The sequence below is a fragment of the Girardinichthys multiradiatus genome, chromosome 3 (assembly GCF_021462225.1).
Source record: "Girardinichthys multiradiatus isolate DD_20200921_A chromosome 3, DD_fGirMul_XY1, whole genome shotgun sequence".
In the NCBI taxonomy this organism is placed as follows: Eukaryota; Metazoa; Chordata; class Actinopteri; order Cyprinodontiformes; family Goodeidae; genus Girardinichthys; species Girardinichthys multiradiatus.
Window position 1 is genome coordinate 22505309 of NC_061796.1, and position 22232 is coordinate 22527540.

Here is a 22232-nt window from a genome sequence, read left to right on the forward strand (position 1 = left end):
CCTTACCAGGGAGGCTGAGGAGTGTGATCCCCCTGTAGTTGGAACACACCCTCCGGTCCCCCTTCTTATAAAGGGGGACCACCACCCCAGTCTGCCAGTCCAGAGGCACTGTCCCCGACCGCCACGCAATGTTGAAGAGGCGTGTCAACCATGACAGCCCTACAACATCCAGACACTTGAGGTACTCAGGGCGGATCTCATCCACCACCGCGGAGCTTTTTAACCACCTCGGTGACTTCAGCCTGGGTGATGAAAGAATCCAACCCCGAGTCCCCAGCCTCTGTTTCCACCACGGAATGCGTGATGGCAGGATTGAGGAGATCCTCGAAGTACTCCTTCCACCGCCCGATAATGTCCTCAGTCGAGGTCAGCAGTCTCCCGCCCCCACTATAAACAGTGTTGGCAAAGCACTGCTTCCCCCTCCTGAGGCGCCGGACGGTTTGCCAGAATCGCTTCGAGGCCAACCAGTAGTCCTTCTCCATGGCCTCACCGAACTCTTCCCAGGCCCAAGTTTTTGCCTCTGCCACAGCCCGGGCCGCAGCACGCTTGGCCTCACGGTACCCGTCAGCTGCCTCAGGAGTCCCACAAGCCAACCACAGCCGATAGGACTCCTTCTTCAGCTTAACAGCATCCCTTACTGCCGGTGTCCACCACCGGGTTCTGGGATTGCCGCCACGACAGGCACCGCAGACCTTACGGCCGCAGCTATGGGCAGCAGCATCGACAATAGATGCAGAGAACATGGTCCACTCGGACTCTATGTCTCCAACATCCCCCGGGATCTGGTCGAAGCTCTCCCGGAGGTGGGAGTTGAATACATCCCTGGCCGAGGGCTCCGCCAGGTGTTCCCAGCAGACCCTCACTATGTGCTTGGGCCTGCCGAGTCTGTCCGGCTTTCTCCTCCTCCAGCGGATCCAACTCACCACCAGGTGATGATCAGTGGACAGCTCAGCCCCTCTCTTCACCCGAGTGTCCAAAACATGCGGCCGAAGGTCTGATGATACGACAACAAAGTCGATCATCGACCTCCTGCCTAGGGTGTCCTGGTGCCAAGTGCACTGATGGACACCCTTATGTTTGAACATGGTGTTCGTTATGGACAATCCGTGACTAGCACAGAAGTCCAATAACAAAACACCACTCGGATTCAGATCGGGGAGGCCATTCCTCCCGATCACGCCTCTCCAGGTGTCACTGTCGTTCCCCACGTGGGCGTTGAAGTCCCCCAGCAGAATAATGGAGTCCCCGGGAGGGGCACTATCCAGCACCCCCGACAGGGACGCCAAGAAGGCAGGGTACTCTGCACTACCACTCGGCCCGTAGGCTGAAATGATAGTCAGAGACCTCTCCCCAACCCGAAGGCGCAGGGATACAACCCTCTCATCCACTGGGGTAAACCCCAACACGAGACGGCTGAGCTGGGGGGCAACAAGCAAACCCACACCAGCCCGCCGCCTCTCCCCGTGGGCCACTCCAGAGTAGAAGAGAGTCCAACCCCTCTCAAGGAGATGGGTTCCAGAGCCCACGCTGTGCGTGGAGGCGAGCCCGACTATTTCTAGTCGATATCTCTCGACCTCCCGCACAAGCTCAGGCTCCTTCCCCCCCAGCGAGGTGACATTCCACGTCCCTAGAGCCAGCCTAAGCATCCGGGGATCGGGCCGTTGAGGTCTCCACCTTCGTCCGCCACCCAATCCTCTTTGCACCGGTCCCTCACGGTTCCCCCTGCAGGTGGTGGGCCTGTATATTTTGCTATAAAATATTTAGGTTTCGAACTGGCATCTTCATATGTCAAAGAGGCCATTTAAAGTAATCATTACACTACCTCTACTGAAAGACTATCCAAACAGCCTTGGTCAAAGTTTGGGTACAAAGCTCTAACATCTGGAAGGTACTTGGAGTAGACTGAATTTATGTAGCACTTTTCTACTCATACAAGCTTTACTGATGCGCCACCCCTGCGCCCCCCAACATGTTTACTTATTTCTCCTCTTTAGTTTGTTTGTTATTTGTAATTCATGCACATGAAACATGTCTGTGAACAACTCATTGGAGCTGTATAATGAATGGAACTATACCAGGAACTACAGTGTAGCATAGTAAGTGTTTTGAGTAAACAACTTTGTCTTAGAAATAAGTAAGGAAGAGTGCACACCCCTTAATTTGAAAAACAACAACAAAAAAACTTAATCTCTTATTTTCTGTCATTTAAAAACTCTTTGGAAACTTACACACGCTTGTCACATACATGTGTAGTCAGGTGAAACAGGTGAAGTAGCTGCCGCAGCCCCCTCCCTGATATTCTGCCCAAAGAAGGGCAAGAACAGAGTTCAGATTGTGTTCCTCACATATCAGACATTCCTCTAATTCCTGCTGCTGACCTGGAGCTAAGGTTAAGTCACAAGCAAGACAGACACAACCATCAGAATCCCTGCTGACACATAGGTCCTAATGCCCTGCAAGACAAGAAACCGTAGCCAGTCTCCTGTCTACACTATACATGTCAGATACAGGGAGACAGTTAATAGATCTCTCTGACTCTAGAAGTTTTAATTTTTCTTACCCTATGGATGGACAGGGTATAACTAAGTGCTTATTCTTAATGAATAATGTGCTAAAGTGTATGCAGTGCATTGAACTAAAATATTTGCTTTTGCTACGTCATTAATGCAATGGAATTTTGCAGTGTATAGTAACATTTTATGTGGCTGTGTGGTTTGATCTTAGGTTTGTTAAGATCCTTGGTTATTTGGGTTTGGGTTTTTATTTTAATTTTGATCACGTCTGAGTTCTTTTTTATTGTTTAAAAGGTCTCACCATATTTATTAATTTCTCTGTGTTCATTATTGTTAGAAAGGTATGGCCATATAGATTCATTCCTTTAGGTTTAGTTTCTTACTTATTTGTTGTGTTCTGTTCTCTGTGTATTTTAGTTCATCCTCAGTGTTACATCAGTGTTAGTAATAATTTATAACATTATAATTCCCCTTGGTTGGTAGTGTATGGATTTATGATTATTGATTATAAATATTTATCAAAACTATAATTTAAAATCATAATTCTGAAGAAATACATTCTAACCAAAAACTATTTCCCACAAATATGATCAGCTACACTCTTGTGGTGTGATTATTGGGCTCACAGCACCTAATAATTACAATTAGTTAATTATCATTAATAACTGATAAATCTTAACCAAAACCACACTAAATGTTATTGTGTTATCAACCATTTTACCGAATGGTGGGGATACTAACCTTATTTTTCAGATAATCACTCTTACACAAAATAAACAAAAAAGCCGTCTCACCATTGACGATCCCACCCAGACCGAGATGATACTCAACTGTAATAAATAAAAGGAACCAAACCTTGAAGAGTCGACCCGACCCAAGTCGAGTAAAGTAGGTGCTAATGGAAAAGGGGCATAAACGTATGCAGATAGAGACTCACCTCCTATGATTTTGCATCTTGATGTTATTTCCCACAGGACCAAAGCCATGGAGTAAATGTCGGTCTGCTTAAAAGACTCAATGTTCTCCAGATTTAGCCGGGCTTCCAAGACCTCAGGGGCCATGTAGCGTGCAGTGCCCACCTACAAGCGAGACATTAAAAACAGTTGACACATATCTGCACACAAATATGGCACACTAAGACAGTAATAGAGGAAACTGTTTCTACACAAAAAGAAACAAAAGAAGGGGCTTTGAGCTCCACCTCAATGACGGAGCTCATCACCCTATCTCTAAGGCCTCAGCACCCTCTACAAAATACCTTAGGGGACCCTATGGAGGGAGCTCATTTCGGTCGCTTGTGTCCAGGATTTCTTTTTTTCAGTCATGATGCATACCTTTTCTTTACCTTCTACCTTTTTTTCCCTGATCCATAGCTTTGCTTTTTGGCTCAGCTCACCACAATGGACTGAAGCAGCACCTGCATTACTGTATACAAAGCCACAATCCATCAGTCCATCTCCATTTCCATCCTACCATCACTCATGAGCAAGACACCAAGTAGGTATAGATACCTTTCACATTTGAACCGATACGGTACTGATACGAGGTACCTGAGAATTTCTAGACTCTTTGGAAAACCATTTCAGGTAACCACCTCATGAAGCTCATGGAGAGAACGCTAAGAGAGCAAAGGAGTAATCTAAAATACAAAAATATTTTGAGTTATTTCACGCTTTTTGTTTACTATATAATTTCACGTGTGTTCATTCACAGTTTTGATGCCTTTGGTGAGAATCTACAATTGAAATAGTCACTGAAATAAAAGGACTCATTCAGTGAAAATGTGTATATAAAACTTTTGACCGGTAGCGTATTTCTCAATATATAAACTTTAATGAATATATCAAGACAACATCCAACTGTTTGTATTGTAATCTCATTTGTTTCAAACATTTCTTCAACATAAAAACCCTTAACTGACTAAGCAGTGTTTTTTCTTAATAATGTACAAATTAAAGTCGTTAACAAATGCAGGCATGCTAATGGTGCTGAATGCAGGAGTTGTAGCCGTAGATCTGAGGCTGATGAAAATTGTGCACTCTTCAGCCTGGAGAAAAATCTTAAACTGAACCAGATACCTATAAAAGTACTAAATTCGGTACCCGTCCCTAACACCAATATACCTAAACTTTTCCACTTGAGGCAGAGACTGAAACTGTTTCCACACAAAAAGAAACAAAGATGAGGAGCTTTATTGTAGTGTCAGTGTAGCTCTAAGGCATTGCAAGCCTATCAAACATTGAATAAGGTTCTTAACTGAAACATTTTCCCCTTTTCACCAGTGCTTTACAGTGACCATGCAATAATCAAGCCTAGTAATGATAATTAAGAGTATCTCTTGGCTTTACTCATAACATATGCTGAACAAGAAACAAGAGAATACATTTTACAAGATGATGTACATTTATTTTTTATAATGAATGCCTATTTTCAAATGACTCAGAAGCTACTGACAAGTTTACACAACATTATCTGGAATAAAGAGAAACTTGAACAGTTTAGACCTTCTGTGCAACTGGATGTTGGAACACCACAAAAAAATAAAAACGGTCACAGTTGGAACTGGAAAAAGTTTTGGTAAATGCAATCTATAGATCTCTATAGAGTTGGTTTAGCTTTCCTATTGGTCTCACAGCTTAAGGGTATAAGCAATACAGTTGCATTATTTTAACTGTCAAAATTAAATTGTACATTTGAAAATGAATAATGCCATTATTATGACCCAATGGACCTGGGAACGTTTCAGACAACTGCACATTTGCGTACATAAATAAAGTCTGTATTTCACCAAACAGGTTTTTACATTACTGTCATATTGTAGTGCAACACAAGGAGTGCAAAAACTTAATCTGTACACAAGTTAAATCTGTCAGTATTCCTTTTACTGGTAAAATCAAACAAGCTTGGTGGTTCTGCAAAAATGCTGCCAAAATTGTAATTAGGACTTTCTGCGCATCTTCCGTCAACGAGTAGCTGAATCAGGTGTTTTATAGCTAAAAGGTATCAAATTTAGAAGATGAAGAATAGGGTTAGTGGTCACTGATTGGTTTTAGCATTTTTACTGTCCAAACTCAACGTAGCAATGCACAATTAAAGCTCAGAACTGATTGATGCTGCTGATATTTTAATAGTTAATTAATGTAATGCACAATGTTGCATCCATTCATCAATTTACCAGTTTGCCTCAAAGGAGGCTTTCGTACCCCCTTTGACAACCGATGATTAAATGAACGTACAATGCTTACAATGTTTTTACAATCTACTCATCATCTACTTTAAGCATATTTTATTTGTATGACTGCAGTAAAGAATATGTACCAGAAGGAGGTCACAGAGTAATTTTGGTTCAATCAGCGGTTAAAATCTGTCATATTTAAAAAAAAGCAACCGGTTCAAAGATCTTTCAGAACCAAAATAAATTGAAATTAATGCTGCAAGCAGCTCGGCCTGTGCATTGACCGAGGGAGCCTGGTATTGCTGTCTACAAGCCACTGTCAAGCCTGCTGCTCGAATCTGCGCGTCGCCACTATGCAGTGCTGTGAACAAGCTTTAATACAATCTTTGGATCATGCAAACTTGTGCTTGAAAATTTGCCCGAAGACTGACCTTGCAGATGGAAGCCGCCCTCACTTCCTGTTTAACGAGGACTTACTGTCGTGCTTTGAAAATGTCATTTAAAGTTAATATGCCTTATTAGAGAATGTTTGAAACTTCTGGAGACTGTCAAACAAGGTAAATCAGCTAAGAAATCTGTCGTTTGACTGTTGGGGGGGGTGGCACAGTGATGTCATCAGTTGACTGTGCCGACATGGTCAGGTTTGATCCATGATGGTGCATACCAAATCTGAAGTGGATTGGATGATGTATGAGGGAGATCCATTCCGATCCAATTTATTTATAAAACACATTTAAAAACAGATTGTTGATCAAAGCACTATACATATCAATAACACATATAATAAAAATAAAATAAAACGGACAAAACAAAGTACACAGCTGGCTAATGGGGCAAAAAAACAAACAAACAAACAACTTAACCTGTTTTGAAGGCCAGGAAAAAACAGTGAGTCTTTAAAAATGATTTGAAAGAAGACAGCAAGTTGCCTGCCTAACATGCAGCAGTAACCCGTTCCACACCATAGGACCTGCAACCGCAAAAGCCCTAAAGACCTCTGAGCTTCAGCCTAGACCCAGAAATGGCCAGGAGCAGCTGATCAGCTGACTTTAGAGACAGTATAGGATGATATGGTTGAATCCAGTCAAGAGATAGAGCATTGAAAGTTTCCTAGGAGGAAATTGATCAAAATTCCAATGTAATCAATTGACAAAGATCAACCATATACAGTGGAAAAAATTGAACCATGCGTGTGTAGATTAGAGTCAAACGTAAAGCCATGGTGTGACATTAGACTTGGCACGTGCTACGGCCACACCCTCAAGCCAAACCACTCTGTAACCATCATGTTATTTGTTATCATGTTGATTAGGTGAAGGGGATCAAATATGGACCTTCCAAAGTGAAACATTACACCTTCTGTTCTCAGGGGGCGAGGCTTCGATGATATCAGCATCTGATCATTTGGGCCTGATGTGGAATAACCTCTTTAGAGGAAAGTTAAACAAACCGCCAACTGACAACCCAACAAAGGTTCCACAAAAGCTGTTGTAGTTCTGGTTCTGTACCGGTAAACATCAAACATTAGTCATCAAACTTTAAAACTCCACAGTTTTTAGTTATGTTTTAATGACCTGCAGCTGGTAAAAATACAGAACAAAGTAATGCTGGAGACATATTCAGGTAAAGAATTTTCATGTTAAAAGCTGTAGAAAAATAGTCTATAACTCATTTGAAAAGGATAAACTGAATCTGAAGAAGTGGGATTTCCCTCAGCCTTTAATGAATATGAAACAATGTTTCAGTACTAATGTAAAAACGCATCATTAATAATGTAATTGTATTCAAACTGGATGTATTTTGTATTGCTTTGCTGTATCACATCAGTCATTTATCTCAACAATTGTTCTGAACATGTGTTATCATACAAATCAAGATATCAAAGTGTCTAGTTAAAAAAGAATGTGTTTTTTTTATGAATTGGGAATTAATGTAACACTGACCTGCCCACTGTTGGCAAGATCATCCACTGACAGGCTGCTATCCAGACAGAGCGCCAGGCCAAAGTCACATATGCAGCAAGTCATATCATTCTTTACCAGGATGTTGGAGCTCTTCAGGTCTCTGTGAACTATGGGCACCTGTTGGTGCAACAACAGCTTAGGTCAAAACTCCTGATTTTGCATCAATTTTAAAACAAACATCTTTGCTAGCAAAAAATAAAAAAGCAAATGGTAAAGTGGAAAAGCATAATATTTCTATATCAAAACTTATTTCTATGTAAGAAAAGTGCATTTAAAAAAATCATGGGTTAAAACATGTAATGCTTCAATTATTTTTGTGTGTCGGCTCTGTGCTGCCAATCTCCAGTCAGTCATATGGCCACTGACACTGAGTATAGTTTTGGTTCTGCATAAGGTTTCTTCCTGCTAAATAGGAATTGTTCCTTTCCCTGTCAAGACATGCTCGGTTAGGAGCAAGGACTGCTGCAAAGCCAATGTCAATGATCGATACAAACAACTGGGCTTCTCTAGATCAATGGCCTTTTACCTACTGCTATTATGAACTGAGTTTGATTTTCTTGTATCCTAAGTAAGGCCCAACTGCAGTGTACTATATGTAGTTCAATGTATATTTCTGGATTTAAAGTAGATTGTAAAGTGCATTGAGATGACCATGGGTGGGAATTGAGGATATGCAAATAAACAATTAAAGACAAACCTGCAAAAACTCACTTGAAACAACTTTAGTCCAAACTGAAAATTAAAATTTGGTTGTCATTTAAAAAACAGCATGTACTCACTGCTACTTGATCACGTACATCTATCCAATTACATGTTAAAAAATAGCGACACAACATGGTAGTAACTCAGAGCATTTGGGCATCTAGATATGGTGAGGACAATATGCTAATGTTTAAAGCGAGCTTCAGAATTGGGCAGAAAGGGCATTTAAGAGACATTTAAGAAATATGGCAAGGTTGCTGGTGCCACACGGGCTGATGTGAGTATTTCAGAAACTGATGATCTACTGGGATTTTCCCGCTGCTCTCAGGTTTTTAGGTAATGGTGTGAAAAAGAGAAAATAGAAGCAACAGTGTGGATGAAAATGTCTTGTTGATGTTAAAGTTCAATGAAGCACAAATTAGCTAAAATTACCACTCATTACAACAGAGGTATAATGCAATCTCTGAAAACAACCTTGAAGCAGATGGGATGCAGCAGCAGAACAACACACCGGGTACCACAGCGGTCAGCTGAGAACAGGCTACAATTCACTCAGACTGGACCAAAACTGGACAACAACAGATTTAAATGGCAGGATCAGAATTTTATGTAAACAGTATAACTGCATGGATCCAATCAGCCTTGTATAAGCACTTCAGTAGTGGTGGCGTGATAGAGTTGGGGATATTTTCTTGCCACACTTTGCCCCCCATAGTATCAGCTGAGCATTGTTTAAAGTGGACACATCATGCTTTTACATTCTTCCTTTTCATATTTAAATCATTCAGTTGTGGTCTATATAAAGCGAAACTGCAATGCTTTGGTCTGAACTCCTTATTATTGTAGCTCCTCCTATTGTGGCTCCTCTTTTACTTGTTCTGAGAGCAACTTGATTTGGTGAGTTCTACTTTGACCTGTTTTTGTAGTTTGATAACAGAGATGCAATTATCTAGTGCGGCTGAAACAAGACAAAAATAGTAAAAACAATGCAAAACTGTTTATGTTATAATACTATTGAAAACACGCAGTATGGTTGTGTCCTCAAGGAGCTAAAAGCAGCACACAGCAGCACTAACATAAAAAAAACATTAAACATTGAACAACACTAAACATTGGACAGTGAACATGACCCTATTTGGCTGTCATACATATTAGATGATAGAGAAAATGGAACGGACTGAAAAATATGATCCATACAGAATATAATAATATCTCTGCAGCATTTCAAGAAACTAAATGGAACTTTTCTACACTCCTACAGACTCCAAGTACACAAAAAAATTTATTTAAAGGCTAAAAAAATAGATATTGCATATGTACCCTTTAATGCACCCTGAGCAAAGCTTAGATCATCTCAAACTGGTTTAATGAACATGACAATGAGTTCACTTGGCTCAGATGGTCTCCACAATAACCAGATCTTAATCCAACAAAACACTGTTAGGTTGTGGTAGAACAGAAGACCCATGGATATGCAGCCAAATCAGTAGCAACGGTGTAATGCTATGTCAACATGGACCAAAATCTCTAAAGGAATGTTTCCCACTCCTTGTTTAATCTCTGAAAAACTGAGGTAGATCTTAATGAAAAATAGATTCAACCCATACTGGCAAGGTGTGCATAATAAAGTTTTCCTTTGAGTGTATACTCTAAAAACTACACAAAAAAGTCTTTTAATTTAATATCTCTTTTGTGGTAGATGTTTTTTGTGTGTTAACCATTAGAAGAGAGCTAAAAGTCTGCTCAAGATTCCCCTGCAACAACATCACTGTGTGGCTGTCCACAAAACAACAAAGAGCTTTATAGCAGGAAATGAGAGACCCAGAGGGAATAGGAGATCTGTCTTATAAGTACACCTACATATGATACACCGTCACATAACAAGGAGTTTATTATTGCTGTAATAAGGACTGAAAGCTCCAAGTGTTCCAAAGAGATCCCACCAAGATAGCATGGCTCTCACAGTTTTTAAGTGCCCTGATCTTGAAGCGGTTCTTGTAAAGCTAAGGTGTTTTTAACCCAATATTTGGCTAAAGTATGCTTTGGTCAGATGTTCAATGAGATTTATTTCCCTTTTTCATTTTTTCAAAATGTGCTTCATGGTACTTGTCAGGACAGAATATTACATGTCAATTACATTTAATCCCAGCATGGTGATTATGAAATGATCATGAAAGTCCCACCTTAGGGCGTCCACATGCAAGCCAGTCACTGTGAAGGTGGGCAACACCATTGGCCAGAGAGCTGCTCAATGTTTGCAGCTCTTCCCAGCTGATGACATGACGTGTCAAGTACTCCTGCGGAGCAGAGCAGTGTTGAGCTCCATTGCATTTTAAAACTTTACTAATATAAAAACTTTCATAATGGGAAATGGAGCAGGACTCACCTGGAGGTTTCCTCTGGGGTGGAAGGCAGTTATGAGCCAGTACTGTTTCTCTTCCTTCCTCTCCTCAGCTGTCAGGAAGTGGAGGATGTTCTCATGTCTGAGGTCTGTGTTAGAAAAGATGTCCTTTTCATTCTTCCAGGAGGCATACTCCTCAAAGGGGAAGATCTTCACAGCAACAGTTTCAAACTGATCTGAACTCGTCTGCTTTAGCTTAGCCTTGTATACCTGAGCAAAGCGGCCCTTACCCACCTGGAAGAATATGAAAGGGCCTTGATCAGACTACCCAGTTAAAAGCATACCAGCTCCAAATAACTTTGTAACACTTCAGTTTATACTTACCAGCAGATCCAACTCTATAGGCAGTGGTTCCGTGTTGTGATTCAGGTTGTTAGCGTGAGTCGAGCTGCTGTCAGAACCATCGTCATCCGCCATAATGGCACAGGCATCACTGCAGTCCAGCCCACCTGCTTTTGGCTTACGCATTTTAATGCTGCTGTCCCATTTTCTGTTTAGCTGGTGGCGCCGATAAACGTACCGGTACCAGTAGAACATTGCAGCAACCAAAATCCCCATCAAAATGAGGGGAAAGAGGCTCATCAGAATTATGGACATCAAGGAATCACCCATGGTTTGATCTACTTCTGGAAAAAAAAACAGAGGAAAAGAAAAGTTGGAGAAGATGATGCCCTTAGAACCAAAAAGTGTCTCAATCAACACAAAAGAATTGCCTAGGACAACACCAGTGGAAGGCTTGGAATAGACCCCAAGACTTCAACTTAGTGTGACTAATATTTCAAAGATCATAATAGAACATTTCCCCAACTGAGAGCAAACCTTGTGGACAGTTGATGAGCTAATCTCTGCGCTGATTGAGGGAAATGCTATAAGAAAATGACGATTGTTTGGTGTGAAGACTTTTTTGTTTTTAGTTAGCTGTGCTTCAGAACTACTATATTGTGAGGTGTGTCCTCAACTTATCAGCAGCTAAGGTGGCCCATTGTAAATTGCTCTGTTTAATATTGTTTATGTAGAAAAACACTGTTCAAAAAATCTGACTATAATAGCAGCTTCAGAGATGAAGAGTTGTTCAGAAGAAGAAACACAACTACTATTGATCAGTGATTACCAGTAAAGTTAAAACCTGCTTGAAAGTAGCTGCACCCCATTATTAAAAGAAGTAAAGCAAGGTATTTGGAGCACACAGTTGAATTTACATGTTTAAGAAAAGCATTCTAGTCCAACACAAACAAGGACCATGCAGGGAAGCCATTTCTGGATGGTGTCATCTTTATTGTGACACTTGGGGACACGAGTGTAAGGATTATGATTATTGATTAATAAATATTCATCAAGAATTATAATTTAAAATTAATTTAAAATGTGTCAAAATGTGTGACCAAAATGGATGACCCCAACACGAGCATGTACTCTGACATCCCTTGGCTATACAACATATTTTCTGGAATCTTCTGTAACCTAATTTTATTTATGATTCAGAATCAGTACAGCCAAATCTGCTTTAGCAACAGCAATATGGTTTTCCCTGTTAATTTACATTCTGAAAATTATTGGACTACAAAAGACCCAAACTGTGTTATTTTGCTAACTCAATCACCTATGATCAAATTGAATTTAGTAAATGAAAGGCAGATTAGAATAAATAAACACAAAAGCTCCACATAAAGAGGTCCATGAAGGCCAGGTAATCGGAACTAGTTGCATTTTAGCTTGTAAAGCATTTTATGCAGCACATTTTACACGCTCTAATCACCACATATTTCTGGCTGCTGAAGATATTTTGGATACTGAAAAATGTTGTCCCATGCACACTGTAAATCTCCCATCCCCACATGTGCCCTATTGATACAAAATTGATGCAACTGCAACCTAAATATGACAGCAATGGCTTACCATAACATTATCTAAGGCTTCACATCCCTTGACACTCTGAATGCTTTACACTAAAACTGTTGGTATGACTTTTGCTTAATAAAGGCCAACAACATTTGATACCTTGGTGGCACTCATAGAACACTGACATTTACTTTCAAGATGGTCAGATAATCCTTTATGGTGGAAAAAATATGAGATGGTGGCATCACAGCAAAAGTAACTTAAACAGTCTTTATGTGGTTCAACACCTTGAATCCCACATCTTTGATCCCAATGCATGTGCACTAATCAGAACAGGAGTGCATCAAAAGCAACCCACATACTTCAGATGTGACAGGACTTGATTTTCCACAAAATCGTGTTCATTTCCTCACGGTGATACCCACATAACACGTGTTTTTTAAAATGCCAACATAAATAGTAGGATTACCCAAATTCTTTCCTAACAGCATAAATGCAGCATTGCTAAAGAAAGATTGTTAAAGAAATAACCCAGCAGCTCTTTCCACATATAAAATCAGATGTAGCAGTAGAGAAGCAGTAGAAACTTGCATTGTCTGGTGTTTGATAATAACATTTTAGTTTAGTTAGTCTTAACAGCTGCATGTTTTATAGTTTTACAAGAGTAGCTGTTCTAGCTGAACCCAAGCAAGACTGAGGAAGTCACTGATGATTACTGGAGGTTCAGGAAGACAGAACACACTCCTCTGCTCATAGAGAAGGAGGCGGTAGGGGGACATAACAACATGAACTACTAGACTGAGAGACATCTTTCTCCCCAGAGCTGTGAATACATTTTGTACTCCCTGTAGCTACGCAATGTAGGAACCATTAACCCCCAAAGTAAGCTTGGATCCCCAAAAAAGAGAGTGGCAAAGTTTTTTTTTTGAAGCATTATCTATTTTTATTAGAGAATTGGCTGAAATTTGAATGCCCACCAACATTTTGGTTTACACCAGACATATCAATAATCTTGACAGAAAAATACTCCATACTGACAAACAGCATCATGTCCCAAAGCTACACTTGAGGGATAAGCTAAAAAGCCACTTCAACAAAGTTGGGCTTTCTTTCCATTAGCTGGTTTGACAAAACCTGAATGTCTACTCAGAGAGGAAAAGTACCATAGGTACAGGTTGATTGCGCAAATAAAATTAGAGGAAATAAAAAACACTGATTAGTCTGATTCCTATTGCTACAATTGAAACAAGAGAGGAATGCTTTAGAAAAACTAGTTTTGCAAAGATGTAAGTTACATGCATAGTATTTACTTTGTGGCATACAACTCTTAAAACTCTATGCAGTTACAGTCCCCATTTGACTTCATTTGGAGAATAATATCCAAGTTATTATGGCACGTGGATATAAAGGTTAGTGCCTCGACACCCTTCTTTTTAATGTAGTAAGGACGTAGTTCTTGTATTGACAGCATTGACCAATTATTGCCAAAGCCTCCACCTATTTGAAACTTTTATGTGGGTAGAATACAAAAAATATGACAGTCAGAAAAGATATCAATTTGTTCTAGGTTGAAAACTAACATACTTGGATTTTTCAAACCAAAACTGGACTTTTTTAGACTAAAAGTTCTAGACTAAATTATTTAAAGTTGGTCTTTAATTTGTGAAACCTTAATTTGATTAGTGAAAGTTTAAAAAAGTGTGATTTTATTGTTGTGCTTTGCTGTTTAAACCTAGGCTACATTTTATCAGCCCATGTTTATTATTTTTCATACAGATTCAAGTTTTGAATGCTGAAAGTGTTAACAAAAGGGTAGGAAAAGGGCAGCTTTTGGGATTTTTTCAACTTTGCTGATTAAATAAAGTTTTTTACAAAAAATATGTATAAAATACTTCAATCTAGATTTGAACAGTATTTTTACTGTAACACGGGACATTCTACATGGTGATGATAATGCATAAAAAATTATGATAATAATAAAAATAAAAAATAAACAGAATTTGCCCTTTTCTGCACAAATCAGAGAAGGGTTTCACAAATACCAAACAATATTTTAAAATAATCTACAGCTTATCTACAATACACCTTGTCAGATATACGCAGTCCAGCAATTTTGGGGCTTGTATGACCTACATTTATGAAAGCTACATGCAAAAAAAATCACTAAGGCAGCTCTTTATTAAACTTCCACAAATTGAATAAATGTTTTTACACATCACAGATCATATTTTTTTTTTTTGTCAGCAATAGTGGCCTTTACTTTTTTTGTTGTTTTCTGAAAGTAAGCAGACAGGAAGCAGGGTAGAGAGAGGAAGAAGACATGGGCCGAGACTCGAACTGGGACAGCTACGACGAGGACTGAAGCCTCCGTATATGGGTCGCGCGCTCTACCACTACGCCACTCGCCACTCACAGAACATGTTTGAACGATTCGTCTTGTAGAGTACAATAATTCAGTACAGGTTTGAAAACGAAGTATTGTAGTTTTAAAACTAGAGCAGATTGGAGGAGGTCCAAGTAGGAAAAAAATTAATGTTGGAATCGCTCTGTAGCCGTTTCTGTACAAGAAAGCTTATTTCTGCTCCGTAACAGGAAGTAACAAACTCGGCGCCATTGGAGGTTGTACTTTTGTTTCAATGGTTCCTACAGAATTCACTGCTTACAGCCTTCTAGCCTAACAGAGCAAATAGTTCATAGTTTGTATCTAATATCCAGCCGGGCTAAACACGACTCAGCATGGACATGACAACCTTTAGCTGCTTTACACCTAGCCCTGGCTAGGATTTAGACAGCCACAATACATTATTGCGTTAATATTATGATCATCTGAGTAAGGACACACACAAAATCCCACAGGTGTTGAATTAAACTAAAGAAAAAAAATACCTTAGCTGTTCTTCCGCGATTCTCTTCTGAACTGTGCTGGGTGACACAGAAAACATATTAGCAATAACCCCTTTGGTTATGCTAGACGGCTCTCAAGACTTCAGTGCTTTTATATTATTAAGCTAATTTTTAAAGGAGAATGAAATATATTTCATAACATTGAGCTGATAATTTTATGTGCATTCAGTTATTTCACAATTTCATTATCACATTATGTATTTATAGATTATTTATTCAGGTACTTATTTCAAAATGTTTTTTTTCATTTATTTAATTTTGAGCACTTTGGTGCTCCATAGCTTCAAAGGTTCCATCTTGTGTTAAACTAAAAGGCAATTTCACAGCTTTTAATGAGTCTGGACTCCAGTTGATCATCTCTGGTTCAAAATCTAAAAGTGTGTTCAGTACTGAACTGATTACTCTAAGCTCAACGGTGGTTCTTCAAAATACAGTTCAACATTATTGTAAATTTTTATCTATTTGTGAAGACACTAATAACCACAGTAGATGGAGTTTCTATTTTGTAAAATATTTGTTCTTTTTAAAAAATACAAAAAGGGGCTCTTCCACGTTTTCCCCAAAATATTGCCAAAGTCTAATCTTGTCTTGTTTTTGTAAATCCAAAATTGAACATCGTCTTGTCTCGTCTCAGGAGCCGACTTGAAATCTGTACGATTCGGTTGAATTGACTTTGTAACGTACCTTGAGATGACATGTCGTGTTAATTGGCGCTGTATAAATAAAACTGAATTGAAATTGAATGGATATATTGTTAAATCATTATTGACCAATATCAAGCAAAACTGTGCCAATTAATTTCAAAATTACAGAAGAGCCTCTGGTTTCTGACATGGCAAGTGTTAATGCTACAATATGAAAAATGCAATTTCAGGAATTTTATTTCCACCAAATATTTATCCTTAAAGTCAGGCTTTGTTAATCTGTTAATGCCTGAATTGTAGAAAATAGTTATTACTTGTTTTTATAATCAAGTGGAAGCTAAATTAAACTGAAATTGTTCATTTAAATATAGCACATGCAGTAGATTTAAATTTAGGTAAGAAGCAAATCAGCGACATTAAGCATAATGAGTCATAATATTTCAAACTTAAAAACGCTGGGTCATTTTAATTACTTGACAGCTGGTCAAAAGCTGTTGGGTTATACGTTGGGTTAGTTTCACCAAATATTGGTTACAAAGCAATGACTTGAAAGCTGGGTCCGTGAGGTGCTGGCTTCTTTAATTAACTCCATAGATTGACTAATTCCCTTGGGTTACAAGTTGGGTAGCTTTAATCAAATATTGGGTCAAAACTTTACCCAACTCAAGACAAGCTTCAGAAAAAGCCACATAATTGTTCATAAACGGCCATTTTCAACTAGACTGTGAGCTGATCAGATATTACTCTGCTATTAAATAAAACAGTACAAAAAGTAAAAAGGGGAAATCTAACCGTTTGATGTGAAATGGCTATTTTTGTTGATTAGGAATTATTATAGGTTTGTTTTAGAATTTAATAGATTCATGAAAGGCCTTTTAACAGATAACTCCAGTTATGCTTGTGATGAAGAAAGCTATAGTTATTTCTACATAGAAAAAAAGTTTACTATGGTGTTTAAGGGGAAGGATTACCCAAATATTAGTGGTTTAATAACCCTTGTGATGGGTTATACATTTCAACCTAATTCTTGGAAATTTTACTTTAAACGTGGGCCAATTTAACGCAATCTTTGGATAGGTATCCCAACTCAGCATGGTGGGTCAAACCAATAACCCAACTCTGATGAGCTGAAACAACCCAGAGTTGGGTCGGTCCAACTTTGACCCAGAACTTGGTTACAAATCGGGTTCTTTTTTAACCCAGCAGTTTAGTGTGTAACAATACTACGTTTTCAGTCTCACATGTGTAGATTATTTTATTAATGCTGCTTTTCCTGAGACACATTTTTGAAACAATTTTTTATGTTTTTGTGCAATCATTGTTGGCCAATTCAGTTTAATTTAACAAAATCTCATCCAGATGTAGTTTATACTCTGAGTGCAAGATGGCAGTGAAGGGCTTCCAATACAAAGCACTCTGATGTAATTTGAAGGTATGAGTGCAACCTCAGGCAGCTCAGCTACATTAATACTTGAAGCAGTTTGATGTAAGTGGTTAAAATAACTACATCTGAAGTGCAGTGAGGTCATTTCTAGTAGTTACAAATGAACCCTAATTAGTTTAAAGTGACATAAAAACATTTTAGACATAGTTAACACAGTGGCACCATCGACTAGGGATTGCAAAAGATCTCTCATAATAAAACGACAGACGTTTTCTTGTCTAAAGTCTATGCAACAAAGCACTATCCAGTTTTCTTTAGCATGTGACTTTCTTCAGGAAAGCTAGTGTATTCTATTATTATTTTTTAAGAAGTATTAAAGGAAGAACCAGTTGTGTTCACAAAAAACAGCAAACAACTTCCCTTATGTAGCAGCAGGTTTGGTACTGTGTGGAAAAAACAGAGAGAAAGACAAGTTACACAGAATGGAAGCATGGTGAGAATATTGTGACTGGCCACCATTATCTGCCAACTGTGGTGGACCATTACTAACAATAAATTCATGAATAAATAAATAATTAATGAATTATGAATTTAGAAGGTTTTTTTTTTCATTATTTTAACTTGAGACAATCTGACTGTATTGTATTCAGTTAGCACTTTTGCCTCCGAATGCAATTTTTGATGCATCTAGAAGACAGGTTATTTCCATTCCTCTATTTAGTGGTTTACTGTGTGCCTAAAGAACTTTGTGATTAGTTGTCAAGATTCCAGAGTTAACTGAAGAAATGGGAATAAGAAGTCTATCCAGGAATATTCACAAAAACAATTATTCTTGCTCTTTGTGGATGTAATCAAAAAGTATTGATTGTTGTTCTATTGTATCTATTGTTGTTCCTCTTTGATGTTAACCAATCCTCTTTGGTTAAAAAAAAGATTGGTTAAAAACATTCCCATTGTGTGTCACAAGGAAATATGTCCTAGACATACCAATTAAGTAACAAGAAACACATCAGGTAAAAGTATTTACAAACTGCACTTAAAAATAAAAATCCGTTAAATCTATTTAACGTTCAGCTTATTTTTCTCACAGTGTGCCTCCATTGTAAAACCGATTTTTACAGGAGCCCCTCAGAAAATATGACACAAAAACAAATTGCAACTGTGGCTCAGTAGGAAGAGTAGTCGTCTTGCAATCGGAAGGTTGTGGGTTCGATTCCAGCTTCCTCCTGCTGTATGTTGATGTGCCCCTGGGCAAGGCACTTAACCTCAAGTTGCCTACTGATCTGTGTATGAAAGTGTCAGCATTAGTGAGTGCGATGGGGTGAATGTGGCTCTAGTGTAAAGCGCTTTGAGCGGTTTGTAAGGCTGCTCAAAGGTGCTATATAAATTCAGTCCATTTACTATTATCATTGTACTATCAATTCCTTCCTTCCAGCTGAGATTAGAATATTTATGTGCATGTTAGTCTTCTCTGAGTCATTTCTTACAAGATTTTACTCAGAAATAACTGCTCTGTCGGACATTTTTGTCATTTTCTATATTCTACTTAGTATACACTATGGAAATGTGATTAATATCTACCAGCTAAAGTTTGCTTAGAGAAATGTTTGATTTGATTATTTGTTGTAATTGCTCAGAACAAATGCTCAGAACAAATGAGTGTAATACAGACTTCCTAGTTAATAATATAAAATTTCATTAAGGTATACATTGGCATTTGAGCATTTTGTGACCATTTACCATGCTTATGCTCCCAAATAACTTTGCTCATTTTCCTTATTTGAACTTGAGGACGTCCCAATCATAATCCATTTTTAATGGTTTAATGTGATGCTGGAAGGCTGTTTCGGAGAGTAATTATGGGAAGTTGTGACATTCTAGAAGCACATTTGTGTGGTCAGACACTGGGATTTGGACGAGAAGGCCTGACTCACAGTTTAAATGAGGTTAAACTGGTTTAATAGGGTTTAAATGCAGCAGCTGGGCCATGAAAACCCACTCAACGAAGCGCTCTAGACACTGTTCTTGAGGTAATCTAAAGAAAAAAACAAAGTTTGAAGATGTGTAGCTAATGACAACAGAAAGTCAGCGACTATGTTCCCTACGTGGCTCAGCATCTCCTGACCCCACTCTGAGATTTTTTACCACTTCGTGGCTGAGTTGCTGTTATTGTCAGACACATTCCACTTTGAAATAATGGCACTTAAGGTGGTGAGGAAATTAGTAGTGAGGAAATCTCCACACTGGATTTATTTCAAACGTGACATCCTATCATGATGGTACAATCGAATTCATTGATCTCCTGGGGGAGACCCATCCTTTTACAACTGTTTGTAGAAGCATTCTGCCTGTCTAGGAGCTGGAACCTGTGGTTATTGAAGTGACTGGAACACCTGAAACCAATGATTTGGAGGGGAGATTGAATACTTTTGGTCATAAAGTGATGAACAGCATCTCTACTTGCCTGTCATCTTATCTAAATTACACTACTGGTCAAAAGTTTTAGAACCCCTTTGTCATTTTATGGTTTTCTTTGTTTATGACTATTTCCATTGTACTTAGATTCTCAATGAAGGCATCAAAACTGTGAATCATGACATGGAGTTATGTAGCAAACGAAAAACTCTTAAAAGAACTTTAAGTGTTTTATATTTTAGATTCCCTTAAGTAGCCGCCTTTTGCTGTAATGACTTAAATATTAACCGTCTCAATGAACCTCTTGGAAGTTCTTTCGAGACTCTTTGGAAAACCATTTCAGGTGACCACCTCATGAAGCTCATGGAGAGAACGCTAAGAGAGCAAAGCAGCCATCAACGTAAAGGGTGGCTATTTGTAAGAATCTAAAATACAAAAAGATTTAGAGTTATTTCACACTTTTTGTTTACTATATAACTCCATGTGTGTTCATTCCCAGTTTTGATGCCTTTGGTGAGAATCTACAATTGGCTACTGACGTCATTACAATCTTGTGACTGCAATGCTGTGTTCATGTCCAGCATGGAAAATCACTCGCTCTTCCACTCAGAGTCAAAATGATGCATTTAGGTACTGAAACATGGTAGTGTTGATTTTACGTGAATCTGTACTCAGTAGTACTGACAAGTTCGGTTGGTACCTATAAAAGTACTAAATTCAGTACCCATCCCTAACATCAAGATACCTAAACTTTTCCACTTGAGGCAGAGACCGACACCCAACCAAGATTGGGCGGTCCACCTTTTTCTGGTTGAGAACCATGACATCAAGATTTTGAGGTGCTGACTCTGATCCCGCCCACTCCACACTCACTGCTCCATGGCACACTGGAGGTCATGGCCTCAAGAAGCCACCAGAACCACATCATCTCTAAAAGGCAAAAATTAGATCCTGAGGTTCCCCAACCAGACACCCCCCTCTCCACGGCTACGCCTTCAGATCCTGTTCTTGATCACTACAAACAGGATTGGTGACAAGGGCCAGCCCTGGCAGGGTCTAACGTGCACTGAAAATAGGCTCAACTTTGTGCAGAGAATGCGACACAGCTCTTGCTTCAGGCATACAAGGACTGGATAGCCCTTAGAAACCACCCAGATATCCAATATTCCCTCAACTCCCTTCAGGGGATATTATCGTAGCCCTTCTCCAGATCCACAAAACACATGAAGACAGGAGAAGCATAGCCCCATGAACCCCTCAGCAGTTCCACAAGGATATAGATCTGGTCCACTGTTCCATGGCCAGGATTAAAGTTGCCAACCAGGATGAAAGCTACATTGCTCCTCCTGGATCCAAGGTTGTGGACATCGTGTCCACCATTGGTACTTGTACAGCAGTTTTGCTAGTTTTGAAGGTATGTGGCGCTCCTAAAATTGGTCCATTTGAATTCCACGTCCCCAACCTCCCTCAGGACATGAGAAACATTCTCTTAGAGGTGAGAATTGAAGATCTCTTGCACAGTTTCCTCCACCAGACATTCCCAGCTTACGTCATGTAAAGCACTTTGAATTGTCTTGTTGCTGAAATGTTTTATATAAATAAACTTACCTTGCCTTACCCTCACCACCCGTTTGAGTTTACCAGAGGATGCAGCCTTCCCGTGGTGTTCATTATGGACATTCTGTGCCTTGCACAGAAGTGCAAACAAACAACACTCGATTAGATAAGGGACGTCATTCTTCCTGATCAAACCCCTCCAGGTAACGTTGTCATTGCCCACATGGGCCTTGAAGTACCCCAGGAGCAACACTGAATCCCCAGATGGCACCCATTTTAGGACACCATCCAGAGACTCCATGAAGGCCAGGTCATCTGAACTGCTGTTCGGTGCATAAGCACAGACAACAGTCAGAACCTTCTCTCTTGCAACCTGAAGTCGCAAAGAGGTGACCCTTTCACTCATTGGGGAAAACTCCAAAATCAAGGCACTCAGCCGGGGAATTTTGCGTATCTGCTCCCGACAGCTCTCGTGGATTGAGGATGTTTTTGGATGAGTAGAGTAGGCTAAAATGTTTGTGCAAAAAAAAAAAAAAAAATCTTAGCATGACGTCACTTAAAGCCCACAGATCACCGTGTATTACTGTCAAGTGAGTTCTTTAAAGCACTACTGCTTACTTAATAATAATAATAATAACGTGAGGCTAACATCTTAAGAATAGTCATTAGGTCTCTCCAAACCCTCCCATTAAGGGCTTCATGAATGTCCCTCTACTGGAAATGATATGACTTAA

At 39.3% G+C, this 22232-nt stretch overlaps 1 protein-coding gene across 3 annotated transcripts in view; it reads right to left on the reverse strand.

The window, feature by feature from the left end:
* The window catches only part of tgfbr2b (transforming growth factor beta receptor 2b), a 70844-nt gene that overhangs the window by 24547 nt on the left and 24065 nt on the right, over positions 1-22232 (reverse strand). For 2 of the 3 annotated variants that reach the window (XM_047361365.1, XM_047361367.1), the window contains 6 exons: positions 11080-11381; positions 10741-10989; positions 10538-10651; positions 7632-7769; positions 3451-3592; positions 3308-3343 (listed from right to left, as the gene is read on the reverse strand). In XM_047361365.1, coding sequence (XP_047217321.1) covers positions 3308-3343; positions 3451-3592; positions 7632-7769; positions 10538-10651; positions 10741-10989; positions 11080-11381 — 981 coding nt within the window. The remainder of the gene's footprint in view (positions 1-3307; positions 3344-3450; positions 3593-7631; positions 7770-10537; positions 10652-10740; positions 10990-11079; positions 11382-22232) is intronic. The other variant, XM_047361366.1, reaches the window with a different exon arrangement.